Here is a 19,964-nt window from a genome sequence, read left to right as displayed (position 1 = left end):
GAGTTTTGTTTGGTTTTGATACTGGGATCAGCTACCCATTAATCTATGAGAGAAATGTATCATAATTTAAAAGGAAAAAAATAAGGATAATTCTGATCCTGTAAGATGCATCTGTTATGGGAAAAAATGACAGTGTGTGTATATTATTAATAAAAGTCATATATATACTTTTGTTTTACATTGTGGATAAATTTGCCAAAGAAAGCAGTAATAGTTACTTTTACCTGCCTTATTGTAGAGTATATTATGTAAGGACTAGTAGAATAGATTCGGATATGTTTCTTAATCTGTCATGAATTTCCGGGTGACTCCTGCTTGTTCCGACTCCTTCTCTGTTTCTGCAGGCTGCCTTGTATCGGCTGAGTGGAGATTGGAATCCTTTACATCTGGATCCAAGTTTTGCTGCTCTTGGAGGTGAGCTGATGGGGATACCATTCTCTTAATATCTGGATGAAGGATAATGGAAATGTATTTTTATTCTATTTTTCACTGTGTACGTCTTTAACAACCTGGAAAAAACAGTGCTTGTTTTATAGCTGTTCTCAGAGTCACCAATTAAATCTTCTAAATTCTGTATGATATTTCAGTTTGAAGTATTGCTTCTTGTCGCTAGAAATAGGGAATGGTCGTTGGCCTTTAGTTAAAATGGAAACAAACCTATTTTCTTTTAGATCTTGTTTATTGCCACTACATTGTTTTCACTATGTTGGTTTCATAAGCAGAAATAATTGACTATCAAAGCTTCCGAAGGAATCCCATAAATTCTCTGATAAAGACTTCTTTCCATCTAAATATTTTTGAGATTATGTGAATCTCAGTGGAACTTTTTGGTCTTCAGTGTAGTCTTCTCAGTCCCAGAAATCCAGGAGGGCAGGGGAGAGGGAGCTTGTTAGCACTTCTTTCCTGTTAAATTGCTTAACTACACCTCTTGCTAGTGCATTAGCTTGTTAATATACATAATTCTACATGCCAAAGCACCAGGTCAGAGGCTGCACTAACTAATTCTTGAAGAGATGTAATTAATGACAAAGGGCACTTTCTTGAAATCGTATTGTAAAGTTATTTTCTCAGACTTATTTTCAGGCCTTGCAAGTAGTTGGATTACTCCAGGCAGACAGCAATTTGATTTACTTAAGAAATTTTCCTGAATGTGTATGGTATCATCATAAACATTATGTGAAACTACTAATCTGTAATAATTAGTCTGCAGTTTTCTGATTAATTTCTTTTAAATATGCAAGTATCACTATATGGCGTTCTTATCAAGATAAACAGAGCAGAGCTGTGCTTCCTTGTTCTGATCACCTGTAACATACATTTGCAAATTACCTCTTTTCATAAATGCATACTAATTGGTTTGTTAACTCAGTTTTGTATAATTTTATATAAACTTGTGTTCAGAAGTAATGATTGTCAAATACTAGAGTCCAAGAAGTGATTTCCCTGGTTTGTTAAAACATTGTTTGTTGATGATGTTGGTTTGTTAATGATGGCAATGGAGATGAAAAAGACATTGTTTATAATCGAAAACCCAGTGTTTGGAATAATAATGATGATAATACTTTAAAAACCTTACAGAAGAAGAGAAGTAGAAATCTACCAGCTCACACAAAGAGCACTGGCACTTAGACAGGGAAAATGAAAGTAATACTGTAGATGAAATGTCTCTTTATCTCTACATAAAACTGTTGCACTGGATTTTGGAACTATGACAGTACCCGAGCTATAATAAATGCAAGTACTATCAAAGAAGAAATGACTGTAGAGATGTTCCACAAATTTTTTTTCTAAGTGTGCAAATGTTTTTTTCCTTCGGAACTATTCACACACTTTCTTCTCATGCAACAATCTCTGTGGATGTTCTCTTTTTACTGGCACTCACCAGTGTGCATGAGAAGCAAGCATTCTGCGTAATGCATTTGGGTCATTCCAGGATTATTGTTAAGACTTCCCATGGGTAATGTTTCAGAAGACATACTACATGAAAGCAGCTGTTGATATTCTTGTGCCTTTATTCTTGTATCTTGTATTTCCGGATACTAGAAAGGGAAAGCAACATTTACTTTGGTTTTGTTTCAGTCTAGATACCAAGGAACTTGATTAGCTTATGGAATTTTTCTTTGAGTATGCATTAGTTTTATAAAGAAAGTACTGGGAAAATAGGATTGGGTATATTTGGCTGTTTCTGAGTTCTGAATAGAGTGGGTGGTTTCTGGTTCTTGCATGGTGACTTGAACTGAGTTTTTAAAGAGCTAGATGTCACTATAACATTCAGAATGACAGATACTGAAAATGTTACAATTACTGATGATGTTACAATTCTGCAGCAATCTGACTGCATGGTAACTTCGTGCTTTCAGAACAGTGCCATTGTACACAAAATAGAGTGCTATTAACAGTGCACATTTTCAAATTTTTTGAGTCTTACGGGAAAGAAATGACAGAATGATCAGGCTGGAATACTTACAGTGAAACTAGACTTATATTCCTTTAAGCCTGTCCTTCTCCCATGTCTTCTAACCTAATATGTCAAAATTCTCTTTCTCACCCGTAATTCTGCTAGCCTTGTTTTTCCTTTGGTCTCATAATTCCCATCTTTGCCAACATTGGCTCTTCCATGGCAATTAATTACCCCATAGCCACTTGCTCATTCGTTACCTCTCCCCTCCCTGTTTTTCCCTTCATTTACCTTTCCTCCTCCACCCCCACTCCCAGTGGGATGGAGAGCAGAGTTGGAGAGGAAAAAAGGTAAAACTTGTGGTTCGTATAAAAACACTTTAATAACTGATACAAAGTAAAATATTGTACTAGTAATGCTAATGCTGCTGCTACTACAACAAATAATGAGAAGGACAGAGAAAAAGTGAGGAGTACAACCCTAGAGAAACAAGTGCACAACACATTTGCTTACCACCTGCTGATCAATGCCCGACCCATCCCTGAGCCATGATCAGGAAGAGCTAGCTTCCCCCAGTTTATATCCTGGACATGAGATTCTTCAAAACAGAATGTCCTTTTGGCCAGTTCAGGTCAGCAGTTCCAGTTATGCTCCCTCACAACTTCTTGTGCACCTGCTTGGTGGCAGGTCATAGGTCACTGAAGAGTGTTTGTCACATGTTAGACACTACTTAGCAACAGCTGCCACATCAGTGTATTATCAGCATTACTGTCATACTAAATTCAGAGCAGAGCACTGTACAAGCTACTGGTGAAGAAAATTCATTATAGCCCAACCAAACCTAGGATGGAGTCCATGTGGGTTTTTTGTCTCTGTCTTGATGGTGTTTTTTTTTTCTCTTTTCTTCTACATCTTCCATTTCTCTGCAGGCTAGACTTTCTCCTGTCTCCTTTTTTTTTTTTTTCTTTTTTTTTTTGTTTTTTTTTCTTTTTTTTTTCTTTTTTTTTTCTTGTCCCTTAGCAGAACATTTTGTGCTCTGTAGATACTATGAGAAGTTGTTTAGTGCTCAAGAAAAACAGACTGTGGGAGACAAGAGTAGCATATGAATTCTGGGCAAAGCAACTGGTTTCAGTGCCAAAACTGGACAGATCTGTCTGGATTCCAAGGGCTGTTGCAAGTGTGATCAATTACTGTTTACCTTCCTTGTCAGGTCAGAACAACCTGTTAAAGGAATCAATATGTACAGGCAGCATCCTTACAACTTAACTGTTGCACTTTAGCAAATCTGAGGTCAGTTGTCAAAGGTTTATTTTGTCAGATTTTGACGGTACTAGAAAAAGATGCAATACTAATATAAAGCTTATGCTCTGCCAAGGTTGAGCTCCTGCTTCATAGCATAGGAGTGAGAGGAAACTTGACAAAAATGTCAATGTAAGAAAAACAGAAAAACACTGCAAATTTTTTCTTTTTTAAAATTTTATTTCTAAATAAAGGTAAATTAATCCTAAAGCAGGCATTTTATTAGAAGACTTTGGACAGCCATGAATAGGAATTCAAAACAGGAAATATCAAATAATCTTAGTATTGCCATTTTTTAATGATTACAATACTTCTTACCTTTAATGCACATACTTCAATTTAACTGCATATCTGGTGTGCCTATGCATGCATATTAAAACAGATAATCTCCTTATTTTTAATTTTTTCACCTCTATAGATGGACTAATTCTACTTCTGACTCTCACAGAGTACAGGCAGCGCTAAGAATGCAACTTGTCACCAATAGCTTTCCTTTGCCCAAAAGTAGAGGAAATAATAAATAGTAACAGACACTTTCTCATTGAGATAAATTAGTTTAAAAATAAAAAGGATTAAGAACACTAATGGAGGAAAATACTGTGAATAAAATATAGATACTAAGAGAAGCTACATTCAAGGTCCTAATATTAAAAATGCTAAAATGTTACCTCTTTAAATAGGATTTAAGAAGCCTATACTTCATGGACTATGCACCTTTGGGTTCGCTGCTAGGAACGTTTTGAAGCAGTTTGCAAATAATGATGTGAACAGATTCAAGGCAATCAAGGTCTGTGTGTTCATTCTTAGCAGTAAATTTTCTTGATTTTTCTGGTTTTAGTGCCAATAGAAATCTTCAGTGTGGGGGAAGTCTTTCATGACGTCTTAACTGCCAGAATTGCTTTTACTTACAGCTACATGCATTTAAATGCCTCTGTCTTGTATGTTTACTTAAATGTTTAGGCTTTCTGCATTGATAGTTGACTTAAATTTCCTCTTTATTTTTTATCATTTTTGTAGAACCAATGTGTTTAAGCTTTGCTTTTTCATATGACAGACAAATCTTTTTGCAACCCCACCTTTTTTTCTTTTACTTTTTTTGCTTTTAGGTTCGCTTTGCAAGCCCAGTCTATCCGGGACAATCTTTGCAAACAGAAATGTGGAAGGAGGGAAATAGAATTCATTTTCAGACCAAGGTGCGAACAATCTCTTCATTGTGGGCTTCAGAGAAAGATGTGTTAGTTAAAGACTGGGGATATGAGGGGGAGCAAGAAAAGATGACTCATTAAGCAGTACCCATTGTCAAGGGCTTTGTAAAGAAATAAAGTAAATAGAATGAAATAGTCTTACTTATTTTGTGGTGTCACTAGGATTCTAGTAGAAGTACCTTTATAATCATAGGACTTAATATTCTCATATTAAATGAGACTGTTTTCATTGTGTTGCATTTTTTGTGTTTATCCACTGGGGAAGATAAAAAAGCAGTCATCCTTAGGGCATCATAGTGTGTACTTGTTTTCTGGAATTACTCTTAACTTCATAAAGACATATATAAGGATGTATTCATCTTTATTTTAAAACAAAACAAAAAACATTTGTTTATCTTAATAGCTCTTAACAGTTTATGCTTGTTAGTGTGCCGCTGATTTAGCTTAGATTGGGTTAAACTTAAGCTGTAGCTACACAGAACAACTTCCTAAAAATGGAAATTTCATAACAGTTGAACATAGTAACTGCAATAAAACAGAGTTTACACTTTTATGAAATCTGGGTTTGCATTATTCTCTTTTCTTTGGTCTTGATATTAGCATTTTATGTGGCTATCCTGTAATCCTCATCTCCATGTCATAGGGTATTTAGTGAGAGCCAAGGGTAAAACTCTAGATAAAGGGCAAAAAGTAAATGTTCATCACTTCTGTAGCATCATATGATATTTTCACTTTCTTAACCTATGATTTGATACTGATATTTGTCCATATTTGCTTTGGCTTATGCACTGTGAGTTACATTACCTTGCTGGCAAAAGTTTTGCAGCCTCATCTCGGTAAAAATGTAGCCAGCTCTTGATTAGTGAGTAGGGCAGAAGGGATAGTTCCAGCTGCAGGGAGGATTGGGTGGGCAAAATCAAACAAGGAGAGCCATCATAGGAACAGAGGCTTGCTGTATTTATACAGCTTTCTGGGATATGAGTTGACTGAAGGAGGAAAATTTTATTTGCAGATCTGATGGGGGTTAGCAGCTGCAATTTCAGAATGGTAAGAATGTACTGTGTACAAGACTCTCCATTGCTAATTACTTGGAGTAAATAAGGTAGTTTGGTGTCTCAAGTGAACTTTGGAGATTACTGTAGCTGTATTTGAAAGGTACTGTCACCCTGACAGAATTTCTAGAATTCGTATGTTTACTTTTGATGGTTTCCACATACCGTGTTAATTAAAATAGTTCATAATATGCATCCAAGCCCTTCCAAACTTGTAAATGTGGTGAGTTGTTCTGTTGTGTTTAAAGGCAAAATTTTAATTATGCTTGGTTTAGTAATTGCTAATATGTAGAGTTTTGGTGAATTTTGCTAGGGTTTTTTTTCTATGGAGTAGCTGATTTTGGATAGAAATTACAAGGTTTAACAGGATTATAGTAAACTATCTTAAACAGTTATGAGTTGTGCAGATTTTTGTTTCTTATTGCATGTTGGATTTGTATGAATTAAAGCCATCTTTGTGCTGAAATAAACTCGGGTTAAATCAAAATACAAGTGGATATACAACTTTGAGAGGGTGGCTTGAATTCATTTTCACCATTGAAGTGCACTGGCAACAGCTGTTAGGCATGACTTGAGTAATACTTAATGTACTGCTAGGCTGTGATACTTGATATTTCTCCAGCTTGGCTATTTATCATACACCTCCCTCTATGCATTGTCACTGAATCAATTTGCCATCTTCTGTTAGTTGCCATAAGTCAGTATGGTATTCCACACCCCTCAAAGAGAAAATGCCAAACTGAAAACCATTTTCTTAGCTGAATTAACTATTTCAAAAAATTAAACAAGAGGGGAATTCAGATATTTTCCATCATTCTTTTTGTAATCTTTCTTGTTTGCAATGCTGAAAAAGCTGTTCATAGTGCAAGTTGCAGAATAAGACATGTGGAAATAGTAAAATTGTCTAAATGGAGTCTTGACAACTGAGTATCTACCTCAAGGAAAAACATTTTAGAACAGTGTCTTTCTCAGAACTATTTATGAAGAAATATTGACAGCAACTTCTAACACTAGAGGTAAATAAGGTCTTTCAACTGTTTTATGAACAGAACACCAGAAACTGGTTTTTGGTACAATTTCTCCAGAGAAAAATAATTATTTTGTTTGAAGAGCTATTTGAAAAACATAACAACTTGCCTCAAGACTACAGCACTACATTTATAGAGGTGTTTTTTTCACTCTGTATGTTTTCTCTTTTCATCTCTGATTTTAAAATATTAGTAATACTCCTCAGACGCCCTTCTTTTGTGACTTTCTGCAAATAAATCACCTCTCTAATGTATTTTTTCCCCCACTACAGATCAAGGAGACTGGAGAAGTTGCCATTGCAGGGGGCTATGTGGATATAGTACCAGCCTTGGAAAAGCCTTCTGCTCAAAAGCTTCTGACGGTAGGTAGAAGTGATAGAAATCTTAACTTGCAGAGAAGCATAGTTAGGCTTTATTTATTATTGAAAAACACAGGAAAAATACTTAGGTCTCTTACCAGTCTTATTTGCAGTATTCAGAGGAGTTATGAGTTTAGAGATGTTAACATGCACATTGTTTAAGATACAGATGTTAATTGATCTGTTTGAGAGGAAAATTTCAGGTTTTTTGAGATAACGCAGGATGGCTGATATTCAATGTGCTTGATACTAATTGAACTCTTAGGATAAGCATTGTGCTGTATGTTACAAAACAAAGTAGGGTATGTACCAGTAAGGGACACGTGTTTTGAGCACTTGCATAGCTCAAAATAAAAATTATTTAATGTAATTTGGATGTGTATCTGTAGAGCAGTGTTTTGTTGTTACTATGTAGATGTTGAAGATCAAACTCTTTGTAGGATGTAAAAGTGTGTGACCTTTCCCAGTTTTTTCAGAGATGTGGGAAGAGTGGCAGGAAGGCATTAGCATAAGTGAAAATGAGATAATGTACTCACAGGAAAGAAGTTTCATCATTGAATCATTTTGAAATAAGACTCTGAGAGTGGTTTGTACATGTGTACATGTTTATACACACAATATGCTCTTTATACTGTGTATCTCTTAAAAAATCCCCTGCATGCATGCATGCTTTAATCCTTGGGTACCATACTTGCCACAAAACACAGAATTATACATGCAGTAGTGAGGATGACCTGGGTTCCTGATGTGGTCTAAAAGTCGCTTAAGGCAATGCATAATGTGTTGCCTTAATAAAGTTATCTTTTTTCCCCACTGATTCCTGTGTGCAAACAATGAAACTTCAATGCTTTGAAGTTTATGAAATACTGAGATAGTGACATTCATATAATGCTTGTGACCACAGAATGGGAAATATTGGGTGATATTTGGGCTGCATCCAAAGCAGTGTGGCCAGCAGGGTGAGGGAGAGGATTCTGCCCCTCTGCTGTGCTCTGGTGAGACACCACTTGGAACCCTGCATCCAGCTCTGGAGTCCCAGCATAGGAGGGGCATTGACCTGCTGGAGCGAGTCCAGAGGAAGGACATCAAGAAAATTAGGGGAATTGAGCACCCCTCCCACGAGAAAAAGCTAAGAAAATTTGGTTTGTTCAGCCTAGAAAAGAGAAAGCTTCAGGGTGACCTAATTGTGGCCTTTTATTACCTGAAGGGAGATGAAGAGGAACTTTTTACAAGAGTGTGTAGTGACAGGATAAAGGGGAATGGATTCAAACTAAAAGAAGGTAGGTTTAGATTAGAAGAACAAGTTCTTTACTGTGAGGTTGGTGAGGCACTGGAACAGGTTTCCTGGAGAAACCAGCAAGCTGTGGCTGCCTCATCCCTGCAAGTGTTGAAGCCAGGCTGAATGGGGCTTGGAGCACCTTGATCTAGTGAAAAGTGTCCCTGCCCCCCAGTAGGGGGGTTAGAACTAGATTATCTTCAGGGTTCATTCCAATTCAGGCCATCCTATGATTCTGTGATTTATCCAGGAACCTGTTTCTTTTGCTGCTTGTTTTTAATCTTCTGACACATTTTCAACTGTTGAATAAAGTTCAAATGTTAGAACTTTTCTGAACTGCTCAGATTTTCTTTTTTTAAGAAACTTGGGCAGAACAGGTGGGGTTTTTTAAGCTTACTCTGAGAAATTAAGGTGCTTTGGTAGAAATTTGCTGGCAGGGTCAGACACCCACCGGAGGAAGCCAGCCTGACCAAGAGAAGATTGGCAAATTTAAATGCTATTGGGAATTATATATTGGAAAATGTTAGGCTTAACCAAAGAGGTGACAAAATAGCAGCCTGACAAGTCTTGTGTTCTGCTGTACAGGTAAGTACAGCAAACAGCTAAAGCTCTGAGACCTTCTTTGCTCCAGTTCCAGTTAGATGAAAAGTGTCACTGAAGTAGCTTCCTAAAGTGAAGCCTTTTATCCAGTACAAATGTTTGTTAAAAGAAAGACAGTGAAAGGCTTGGAAAAGAATGCTTTGGGAAAAGTTGGACATATAAATGTAGCTAATCCCACTCTTAAATTTCATTTCCACTGGATTTTTGACTGTGTTCATAGTGCAGTATGTTTTGAATGTCTTTCATGTCAAGTTCAAGTAATACACTGGTAAAAAGTTTTTGTGGGTTTTTTTTGTGGTGGTTTTTTTTTGGTTGGTTTTTTTTTTTTTTTTTTGGTTGGGTTTTTTTTGGGGGGTGGGTTTTTTGGGGGGAGGCGGGGTTTGGTTTTTTTTTTTTGTTCTGAAAACTAACATAACATTCACTGTGGAAAAAGTGGCAGTGGTTATCCTCCAAAGGGAAAAAAGGGCAGTTTAGAAACTCTTAGAACACTAATTAAAAAACATGTCTTAAATTATAATGGTAAATGACAAAAACTATAAAAGCAAGATTTGAAATAATTGTAAATGGAAATTTGAAACAAAGCATTTTCTGTTTGAATGTACTTTGATGGTTGCTAGAGGTGATTATTTTGTTGTAGAAGAAATCTCAATTGCATTTAATAGTTCTGCTATAGACAGTTGAAGCACTTTGTGCTGGAAAGTAAGAGACATATTCAGTACCTTTTAGCAAAGTTTCAATTTTAAATTTTTCGTACTTTTTTTTTTTTTTAAGACTGAAGGGCTGCAGAGTAACCTTGTGTTTGAAGAAATTGGTCGTCGTGTAAAAGATATGGGAAATGAACTGGTAAAGAAAGTAAATGCCGTATTCCAGTGGGACATCACTAAAGATGGAAAAACAGCAATGCAGTGGAGTAAGTGGTAGTGTTCATATAATAACCCAGTGAATTTTTGTTATGAAGTGGATTAATTGTAATCATTCCAATGAAACTTGAACAAAGCATAATGTAGTAGATGAATACGCAGTGGGACCTACAGGTCTGAATGCATAGTGGGTGCACAAATGAAAAGGAGGTCAGATGAAGTTGGCAGTTACTAATCTTTGTAGGAACGTACTTCTGTAACTTCCCTATTTTGATGTAGGTATAGGCTACATCATCCTTTAGAACTTCAGTACATTTCTATTTACATTTTCCAGATTCAGCTTAGGAAAGCATGCTAAATTAGCCTAGTAGGAGTGTTACTGTAATTAGTCTGCTGGTGATGTACATGCTAACTGATCTAAAACAAAAAAGTAATTATTTCTACTGCTTTGTTCTTGTACTTCAGTGAAAATGTAGCCCAATTTGTTTCCATTTAAACTTCCTGAGATCAAGTTTCAATGAAGGCATAATCGTGATTTCCCATCGCTTAAACATGGGACTGGTTGATGATGAGAAACTAAAGCCTATAATAGCAATGGGTCACAGCAGAACTTTTTCTTGATTAAATGAATAATAGAATTATGTGAAGTGGTCTGATGGAGGCAAAACTGCTTCCTTAAAAACATTTTCTTTTAAAATTCTCCTTTGCCCTCTTTATAAATATGTATATTTTTGAAAACAATGCCAAATCTAATTTTATTAATTGGATAGATTTTTTTATCTTTGGAAACTTTTTTATTTTTTTAGTTGACATGTCTACTCTTCTATTGGTGGAGTGTAAAGTTTTTTTGAAAGGAAAAAGCTTAGTGAGGTTGTAACTTGCAGGCCTTTTTGTGGAAGTCTTTGGGTCAAGTCTGTTACTTAGACTTCTTGATTTATCTCAGTGGTAGGATGTAGTCAAAAGAGTTTTGGGGATGATGCAGGTGAAGGGGCTGCCCTTTGACAGGCTGAGAGGGGAGAGTCACAATTGTCAGATCAGGTCTGTATTATGTTTTGTTCTGTACACCGTTACTTTTTTAAAACTATTGTTGAGCAATTTAGAAGCTTATAATTTCACTTAATCTTTTCCTGATGCTAACCAGCAGAGATTCTGTTAAGTTTCAGGAAAAATATTATACATAGATTGATCAGGATAGTTGTGTTCTACTTGTCTTACTTTTTAAGAAGTTTTTGAGGTATAAAGAGTGATTTCCATTTGAATAGAAATTAATAAATATTCTGAGTATACCTCTGGAGATTATGCAGGCTGATTGCCTATACATCAAAATGAGACAAGGGAAATACTGAATAATCCATCTCAAACATTCTATCTTAAAATTCATTACTGCTCTTAATCATTTCTACTGTCTGCAATTTTCCATTATTGCAGGAAGTAATTTAAATTATGGACATGGTTAGAACCTGGGGAGAAGACTACGAAGTTTTACTTGTGTTCTTGCTTACATTTTCAGATGATAAATAGAAGTGCATCGGTTAAATTCCTGAATACTTAAAGTAGAAACTTATGTTTGTTGGTCAATCACTTTGTACTTCACAGAAGTCCTATCTATTGTTTTATGTGTAACTAAATCTGATATAAATGATAGTCATGTTTATAATAACAACTAGAAAACTATTTCAGGTTGATTGAGCATTGACTTTAACTTTGGAACTGCTATATTGCAGTTACCACCTAAATTCAGTATTATGTATGTCCAAGGAATAAAGGGACAAGTCAATGGAGGAGAAATCTGCTGAGGGGTGTTTCAAGATATGAATAAAATTTCTCACTCAGGAAGTTCTGAAACTGCAAATTGCTGAATGCAGAACAAGTGCACTTAAGAGATTTAGGCCTGAGCAGTGCCCTTACCTGCCTCATGAGACATTTTATTAGATGGGAATAGGTGAGTGTTTTTGCTATTGTATTGTCAGATCAAGAAAGTGCTCCTCCTTCAAATAAATCAAGTCAGCCTTTTGTCCTCTCCTGCTTCTCCTACTGAAGCAGCAGGAAGCAGGTACTGCTTACTTCCTATATATCTCTAGCTAAAAGGGATTAAATAGACATAGCTTTTGTTTGCCCTGTTCCTCTGCTTCTGTTGCAGTGAAAGTTTTCTGTACAAATACATGAACTTGAAAAAAATCTTAAACTCCCTGTGGAATGCAGGCTGGAGGAGCTAATCTAGTATTTTAAACATTTCCCACTGCTGACTGCTATTAAGAGCTGAAATTAAACATTTCCAGAATCTTGGAAAAGTTACTGTGAATATTTTTAGTGTGGTCAGCTCCTTAAAACTTACGAATTACTGTAGTCTTGGTGGTGTAGTAAATATGTAAGACTGAATGTAAATATCTAGGTGACCCAGCAAGGTGTCTGTAAAAAATCTTGTATACTTTTCTTTTTGCGAGTATTGGTATGGCATGGTATAGTTCTTTCCTTTGTATATCACTTTTTTTGAAAGAACTTTCTGTGTCATCGTATTGCTGTATTTGTTTGTGTTTTCTGAATATTTTTGTGTGCCTTTAGATTTTAAGTTCTTACAGGATGAAAAAAACAGGAGTTGGTTAGCACTAAAATAGTTAAACTGCTACAGATCATTTAAATATTAAACTTTCATTTTGTCAATATGAAAAATAGTTATGAAAACTCACTAGCAGAATGTTAGGAGTTATAACAGCTGTAGTGTTCTTCACTGTTTGTCCTTACATGGATCAAGAGCCTACTATGTCTATTTAACTCCAATGGTACATTTTTAATGGTGAGGTATATATGTATCTGCACAATGAAATTTTTATTTGGGGAATATTTGAAAACATTTTCCTGCCATTAAAAAACATATACCCAAACAAACACAAAGCAAAAGACTTTCCAGAGGCAAGTACTTGAGATTTAGAACCAGTTGCCAACTTAAGTCTTTTTGCGTGTTTGCATATGTTACATTATTATTCAGTATTCAAGAGCATGAATTCTACTGTCTCTTCTACCAGATGCTAGTATAATTCATTTTCCATGGTAAGTGCAGAAGAAGATGGTAGTTTGTGAGTTTACATTCAAAGGAAGACAGCTTTCTTGCAGTTAGGATATTCTCAATAATCCAAAAGATTTCTGACTTTATGTGATCTTTACAAGATCTCTGATCATCAGCAAGACTTTTGTAATGCAGATGAGCAGTGGCAGTCAGTTCAGAATATGTAACAATGGCAATGCCATTTGCTTCCTTGAGTGCTTGGCTTTTTCAGTTGTTAATGTTGTGTAAGCTTCTATACACAATTAGAAGTTTTAGCCTTTGACAGATTAATGTTTTACTTTAAAAACTGAAGATGACAGTACAATGTTACCTTTGTTATAGCTTGCATTTATTTCTGTGTCACTATTTTGACTTATTTTCAAAGTGCTTCAGATTTTAATGTTACTCAGTAGAATTGCAATTTTTTACCGTATATTTAAATTTGGGCTGGTGGTTATTAGTTGATCTTTTGTGTACATAAATTTTAAGTCATTTTTGTAAATGTTATGTTGTTAGGTTAGATCAGTTCTGAATTATCTTTCTATCTTTTCTAAGTAAAGTTGCCATTTTGGAGGTCAATTCCATAACGTACATAGCTGCAAGAAAGAAAAAAGGAAAAGATGATGTTAAAATTAATTCACAATTTGGTTCATGTAGCTAAATATTACATACTATTTCAGTGTATGGTCAAAATTCTTGACGAGTTATCACTGAAACAACTGGTATGTGAGGAGGAATACTATTTTGGCTGAGTTTTTTGTTTTGTTTTAAGCCATGACTTGATGTTAATGAATTAATGATCTATCTTTTTTTAGGCCTCTCTTTGTAAGGGCCTCCCAGGTCTTTACAAGCAATGTTTCTGGTTCTTTTGGGCTATCTGGTTGGCAGCTTTGTCTTACTTTATTGGATATATAGTTGTTCTTGTGTTTTAATTTTTTGACTTGTCACTTTTACACAGCTTTCTGCTGTTGTGATAAGTGCAGCAGTTGCCAGTGCTGGAAACAATCTGGGCCCTGCAGCCCATTGCTGCCTCACTTAATGATTGTAACTCTAGCATCTTTTGCTAATGTCCTTCAGTCTCTTCAGATCTGGGAAGGAAGCAGATGAGAGAAGGCAGCAGCCACAGCAGCCACAGCTTGACACTTCTGTGTCCATTTCTGGGCCCCTCTGTTCAGGAAAGAAAGACCCTGAGGAGTTGGAGTGAGTCCAGAGGAGGGCGGTGGAGCTGGGGAAGAGCCTGGAGCACAAGTCCCCTGAGGAGCAGCTGAGGGAACTGGGGGTGTTTAGCGTAGAGAAAAGGAGGCTCAGGGGAGACCTTACTGCTCTGTACAACTGCCTGAAAGGAGGCTGCAGCCAGCTGCGGGTTGGCTTCTCCTGCTGCTTCCACAACCAGGGATAGGACAAGAGGTGTCCTCAAGCTGCACCATGGGAGGTTCATGTTGAAAATCAGGAGAAATTTCTTCACAGAAAGGGTTGCCCCGAAGTGTTCAAGAAACTACTGTATATGGCATTTAGTGCTGTGGTCTAGTTGTTAATGTAGTGATCAGTCAAAGGTTGAACTCAATGGTCTTGGAGGTTTTTTCCAACCTTAATAATTCTGTGGTTCTGTTAACATGGGAGATTTGCCTTGATTATGGGTGCCATGATTATCCAAAGTTAAAGGCATGGTTGTGCTTTAGGAGGTTAGTATTAAATGTAGATATTGATTTGGGTCTTGGGATTTGGCTAGGAAATGGAGGAGGAGAACAAGGACTGTAATAGTTAAGTAATATCTTAGTGTACAACAGTAAGTTAATTATATTCAAAATAAAACTGAGGGGTCATGAGAACTTTTCTGAGTCACCACACCTAGTTAATTGTTTTCATCATCTAAACTTGACACTGGTGAGACTGATGGATGAGTATTATCAATAAAGTATATCAAAATTTCTTTTCAGCCAGTACTTAGTGAAGAAGGAGAAGTCATGTCTTGAGAGATGTTATATCAGGCTTTCAGCATCTGGGTCCCTTCTGGAGCAGTGTAGGAATGGTAGAGACAGGAAATAAATTTAATGCCAGCAGAATGAACTACAAAAAGAGATTCCTAAGAAGTAATTCAAAACAGTTGGTTAGGAACTGCTAGACACCATGTCTATGTTTTCTGAATTAATCTGTTTGTCTTGGTGACCTTGCTGTGTGTCTCAAAGGGAGCAGTTTGGCTACACTGGTATGGTGCCTAGCATGCCAGCATTTGGGTAGAGGTATATTTTAAAATCACATGGACAGTTAGGCTTGGTTTACTGAGTCTGGGAGCTGGTATGCACTCTCAGACTCTGGTTTGTGTGTGTAGCTTGCATTTCATGATCCAGTAGATGATTTTTTGTTTTGTTTGTTGGTTGGGGGTTTTTTGTTTGTTTGTTTGTTTGTTTGTTTGTTTGTTTGTTTTCGTACTAATAATATGTACCTGCAGAGCCTACAGGAGCAATGTTAAAGCCGCAGTTATGTTAGACTATACAGCAGCTGTTTTGGGTCACAAGGATGTTACACAGCACCTACCCACAAACACAAATGTACAAATCATTCATCTGGTACTCAGTAACCTCTTTTAATTTCTTCCCATATTGCTTGAAGTTAATGACATGCATTAAATCTAGTCCAGAAATTATAATTTACCTTAAAATCAACTGGAAAATAATAATCCAATATGCCACTTCTCATTGAGCAACGTTGCATACTTAAGTCACCTTCTAGTTCTGTTGCCACTGTACAAATATTACTTAAAGCAGATTTCAGAAAATGAAAGACTTAAATAGACTAAAACTACTCCCAGTCTACAGTTCCCCTTATCCTGTCAAAAAATTATTTGGAAAAACGTTGCACAACAGATAGCTTTTGTAGAAATAAGGTTCTGTGGTTAGGCGAGGGCCTTAAAATTTTTTTATGAAGAACCAACTGTCATCCATGATTCTGTGACTAGAGATGCCATGTCCTTACAGGAATAGCCACATGAATAATGCATGGGATGGGCTGGTGATGGATCAAGAGGAAAAGGTGTAAATGAAAACGGGAATTCACAAAATCTGAGAATTACTTGGCAGAGCACATTCTGTCAAAATACTCTTCTAAACAGATGACACAATACCTGATAGTGTTAGCTTTGTAACGGATTATTTTGGCAGGTCATTTGGCATGGGAAAAGAACACTCTGAAGCTACAGACACTTGGAGGAATTTTTTTCTTTCCAGGAGAGAAAGACACATAATTGGCAAGGCTTTAAACATTCCTTACATGAAGCAGAATAGGCTATATTATATTGCCTGGGGGACAGACCAGGGAAAATGCAGCAGTGTGTTTGAACACCACTACATTTGCCTTGTCTGACTACAGGATGCTGGTTTTGAGCTTTAGAGGTTTATTACTAACTTGAACATTTTTGCGGTAAGTGTTAACTAGTTAATAAATTGTGCATCTTCAGTGTCATTTGAAAATAATTTTTATCATTGCTGCGAGAATTTTAAAGTCTTTGCTGTAAACACCTCCCCTTTAGTAGAGGAATATTTTTTATTTTCTTTTCTTTCATTGATGAAGAAGAATTAAACCTTATTTGTTCTCTAAATACCTGATAACTCAAGATTTATGTTTAGAATGAATGCTTTATAATAGGTAAGGAAAGTACTGTTTTTAAGCCTGAAAATTTTATCTTTATTTTGAAATTAAACTGTCTTTGCTCTTGTTTCTCAGCAATTGACTTAAAGAATGGCTCTGGAGCAGTGTATCAAGGTCCTGCCAGAAGTTCTGCTGATACTACCTTCACTCTCTCGGATGAGGATTTCATGGATGTGGTACAACAAAAGATCAACCCCCAAAAGGTAAAGCCTGGGTGTCACAGACATACTCTCTTGTATGTGGACTTATTATTTGCCTTAAATCAAGCTGTGATTCATGCCTGTTTGCATTCTGAAATCCTAAACCCTGGGATGTTTTGACTGTAGAGACAGGAGTCAGATGAGGCATAATTATACTGAATTAAGCAGAAAGCGTCAGGGGGTATTTATGCCATCTTTGTTATCATGAGACAAAGATAACCACAAAGGGCTAGAGCAGGGCCCTGATAACACCAAGGTTGTGGGTTCAATACCTGTATGGGCAACTCACTTTAGCGTTGGACTAGATGACCTTTCTGGGTCCATTCCAACTCAGACTATACTGTGATTCTGTGACATAAAGTCTGGCAGTACAAACTTAGGAGATTGATTGCTTTACAGTATACAATTTGCAAGCTTAGGTTTGTCAGTTTGATCACTCAGGCTATTTGATTGTCATGTTGCAGGAAGCTGATGTTTGTTGCAGTGGTCTGATTTATTGCTAGTACTGCAGCAGAGAGAAATGTCAAGACAGTGCATGCATGGAGATGGTCAAAATTCACCCAAACCAGGATATTTTTCAGGAGAATAAAGATTTAAGGAAGGTCTATAATCTGGGTCTGCACTTTTAGCTTTTTAGAGTAATGAACTGCTTAAAAGTACTAATTTTACTAATAAAAATGCCTTGTATAAAACTAAATTAAACTGTCACAAACTTAATAAGTCAGCTTACAGATTAAAGCTTGAGCAAATGAAAATTAATTAACCTTATCATATCATATCAAACCATTTCTTTTCTTTGATCCCAAGCAGAAGTTGTTGGAGACTTTGATTGTAAATTGGAAACCAATGATCGCAGTGAATGTTTATTATAAGTCTTACATACCACATGAGTAAAATCCTTTGTGACAGCAGGCATAAAGCATAAACAAACAAGATGTTGATGTATAATCATTAGAATGCTAAAGAACAGTGATTGCAATTGAGGAACATCATCTATGCTTAGGCATTAGTGTTTCCTTTGACTTTCTGTGAAGTTTTCCATCCAGAAAAGCTCAAAGCATCTATTCAAATTCTTTTCTGCTATCTCTCTCTATTCTTTATTTGAATGTATTTCAAGCTAATGCAGAACTATGCAAAAGAACATTTAAAGAACTTTCAAAGAGCTTTCAAACTGTAAAGCCATAGAGAAGTGAAACCAGTTTTAAAAATACAAACTCGATTGAAACAAGGTATACATCTCTTTGAAGTGGGGATAATAAAAATGTAATATACCAACACTGAGGTGAAAATATTGATTGATTTATGACTTTGCAAATGCAACAAAATCTTGCTTATTTCCTATTTGTTGTAATATACTAAGTATAAAGCCATTGCATTTCTTTGGCATATGTGTGTAATACATTGTGCGAGTTTATGTTTGAATTTGTTATGAATTTGAGTTTGTAGCTTACATTTTCATTAGGTCTGTAATTTTCATTATATAGCCTTTTCATTCCATTTTTTCCTTTCTTATAATGATATATGGTTATCTGTAGTGTGAGGGCAAGATCCTGGGAGCTTATTTTTGTGCCCTGTGGAAGTTTTGCCATCAGGTTCTGTGAAGGCATTTGTCTTACACTTGGAGCAGTCCTCTGCTGTATATGGAAAGGGAACAGAGGCAACTGAAGTAGCTTTGAATTTATTTTCATTTTTTCCCATGAGTGGCAGTGGTTTTGTCTGCACTATAGATAAAAAAATCTGGTTCTGGATGGTATAGAACAGAATGGTTTTTATTAATAACTTATAACCATTCAGCATTGTGCACTGAAGGCTTTCTCCTGAGTGCTAAATAACCATTGGCTTCTTGTTTTGTTCTAGCAGCTCTTTGGTTTGTGAATAAACAATTGAATACCTGTTGGTTTTTTCTTGTTTTTTTGGTTGTTGTGTTGTTTTTTTTTTTTTCTTCCTCTTCTGTTCTTTTTAGGCATTCTTTTCTGGTAAACTAAAAGTGAAGGGGAACATCATGCTGAGCCAGAAACTGGAAATGATCCTGAAAGACTATGCCAAACTCTGAACTGCTTGATGATCTACCACATCCGTGAAGAACTGTTGAAGATAGAAACTCAATTAGTTCAGAATCAATGATTTGCAGTCTAGTTAACATCAATGTACTGATTCATTATACTGCTAATACACAAGCTGATTTAATTGCTGTAGACAGAAGTTATGAAATGAACATAACTGTTACTATTGTCCCTTTTTAGTTTCTCAGCAATGATAATCATACTTTGCTGATTGCACATCTTTATCTAAATAAAATGTATTTAGTTCTTAAGAAGAAGCGTATATTTCTATGTTAATTCTGAAAAAATTAAACCAATAGACTTCTTTAATATCTCCTTCAATGTGTCTGTCAGTCTTTATTAATATTGCCTTAGATTGATTTAGATTCTATGAGTCTATCTGGTCCATTATTAAAACTAATGTTTTTTGTCTTAAGCTCTCATGATTCTATCAAAATAACTGGAAGATGGAAGTAAATTCCATTTATTTACATCTTGTCATTAAGTGGGTTTTTTTCTGCATCAGAAAAAAACTCTTGGAACTTTGGAACCCATATTGATTAGGCATTTTCAAATTCACATGTTACTTGTAAATCAAGTAAATCACTTACAAAGCGGTTAATGTTAAATCTTTAGTGGAAACCTTTTCATGTGAGAGGCATTAACACCAAAGGCCATCACTAGAGCCAAACTGTTCTTCATGTAGGTTCATTCTCATGAGGGCCAACGAGTGAATTCCTCATTTTGAACCTATGTCCAGAACTGAGTTAGCAGTGTGGCCATGTGTTTTCCTAAAGAAACTATGCTCTTAATCACTGATAGTCACATGAATACCTGGAAATTTGATTTAATCAAACTGACCAACATGCTGTGTGCTCAGTTACCTTTTTTTCACCTTCAGATGTGTTCTGTGTTGTTAGTTTTTGGAGATGGAAGAATTCAGGCCATCTGAGGCTT

At 36.0% G+C, this 19,964-nt stretch overlaps 1 protein-coding gene across 1 annotated transcript in view; it reads left to right on the top strand.

The window, feature by feature from the left end:
• HSD17B4 (hydroxysteroid 17-beta dehydrogenase 4) overlaps positions 1–19,343 on the top strand; it is a 61,075-nt gene extending 41,732 nt beyond the window's left edge. Inside the window, exons 18-24 of the mRNA XM_040090514.2 lie at positions 345–414; positions 4,378–4,484; positions 4,804–4,890; positions 7,255–7,344; positions 9,989–10,127; positions 16,841–16,968; positions 18,929–19,343. Of these exons, the coding sequence (XP_039946448.1) occupies positions 345–414; positions 4,378–4,484; positions 4,804–4,890; positions 7,255–7,344; positions 9,989–10,127; positions 16,841–16,968; positions 18,929–19,018 (711 nt within the window). The 3' untranslated portion in view covers positions 19,019–19,343. The remainder of the gene's footprint in view (positions 1–344; positions 415–4,377; positions 4,485–4,803; positions 4,891–7,254; positions 7,345–9,988; positions 10,128–16,840; positions 16,969–18,928) is intronic.
• The last annotated feature ends 621 nt before the right edge of the window (positions 19,344–19,964 follow it).

The sequence above is a fragment of the Hirundo rustica genome, chromosome Z (genome assembly GCF_015227805.2).
Source record: "Hirundo rustica isolate bHirRus1 chromosome Z, bHirRus1.pri.v3, whole genome shotgun sequence".
NCBI lineage: Eukaryota > Metazoa > Chordata > Aves > Passeriformes > Hirundinidae > Hirundo > Hirundo rustica.
The sequence above is the reverse complement of the archived record's forward strand: the minus strand, read 5'-3'. Positions and strand labels throughout refer to the sequence as shown.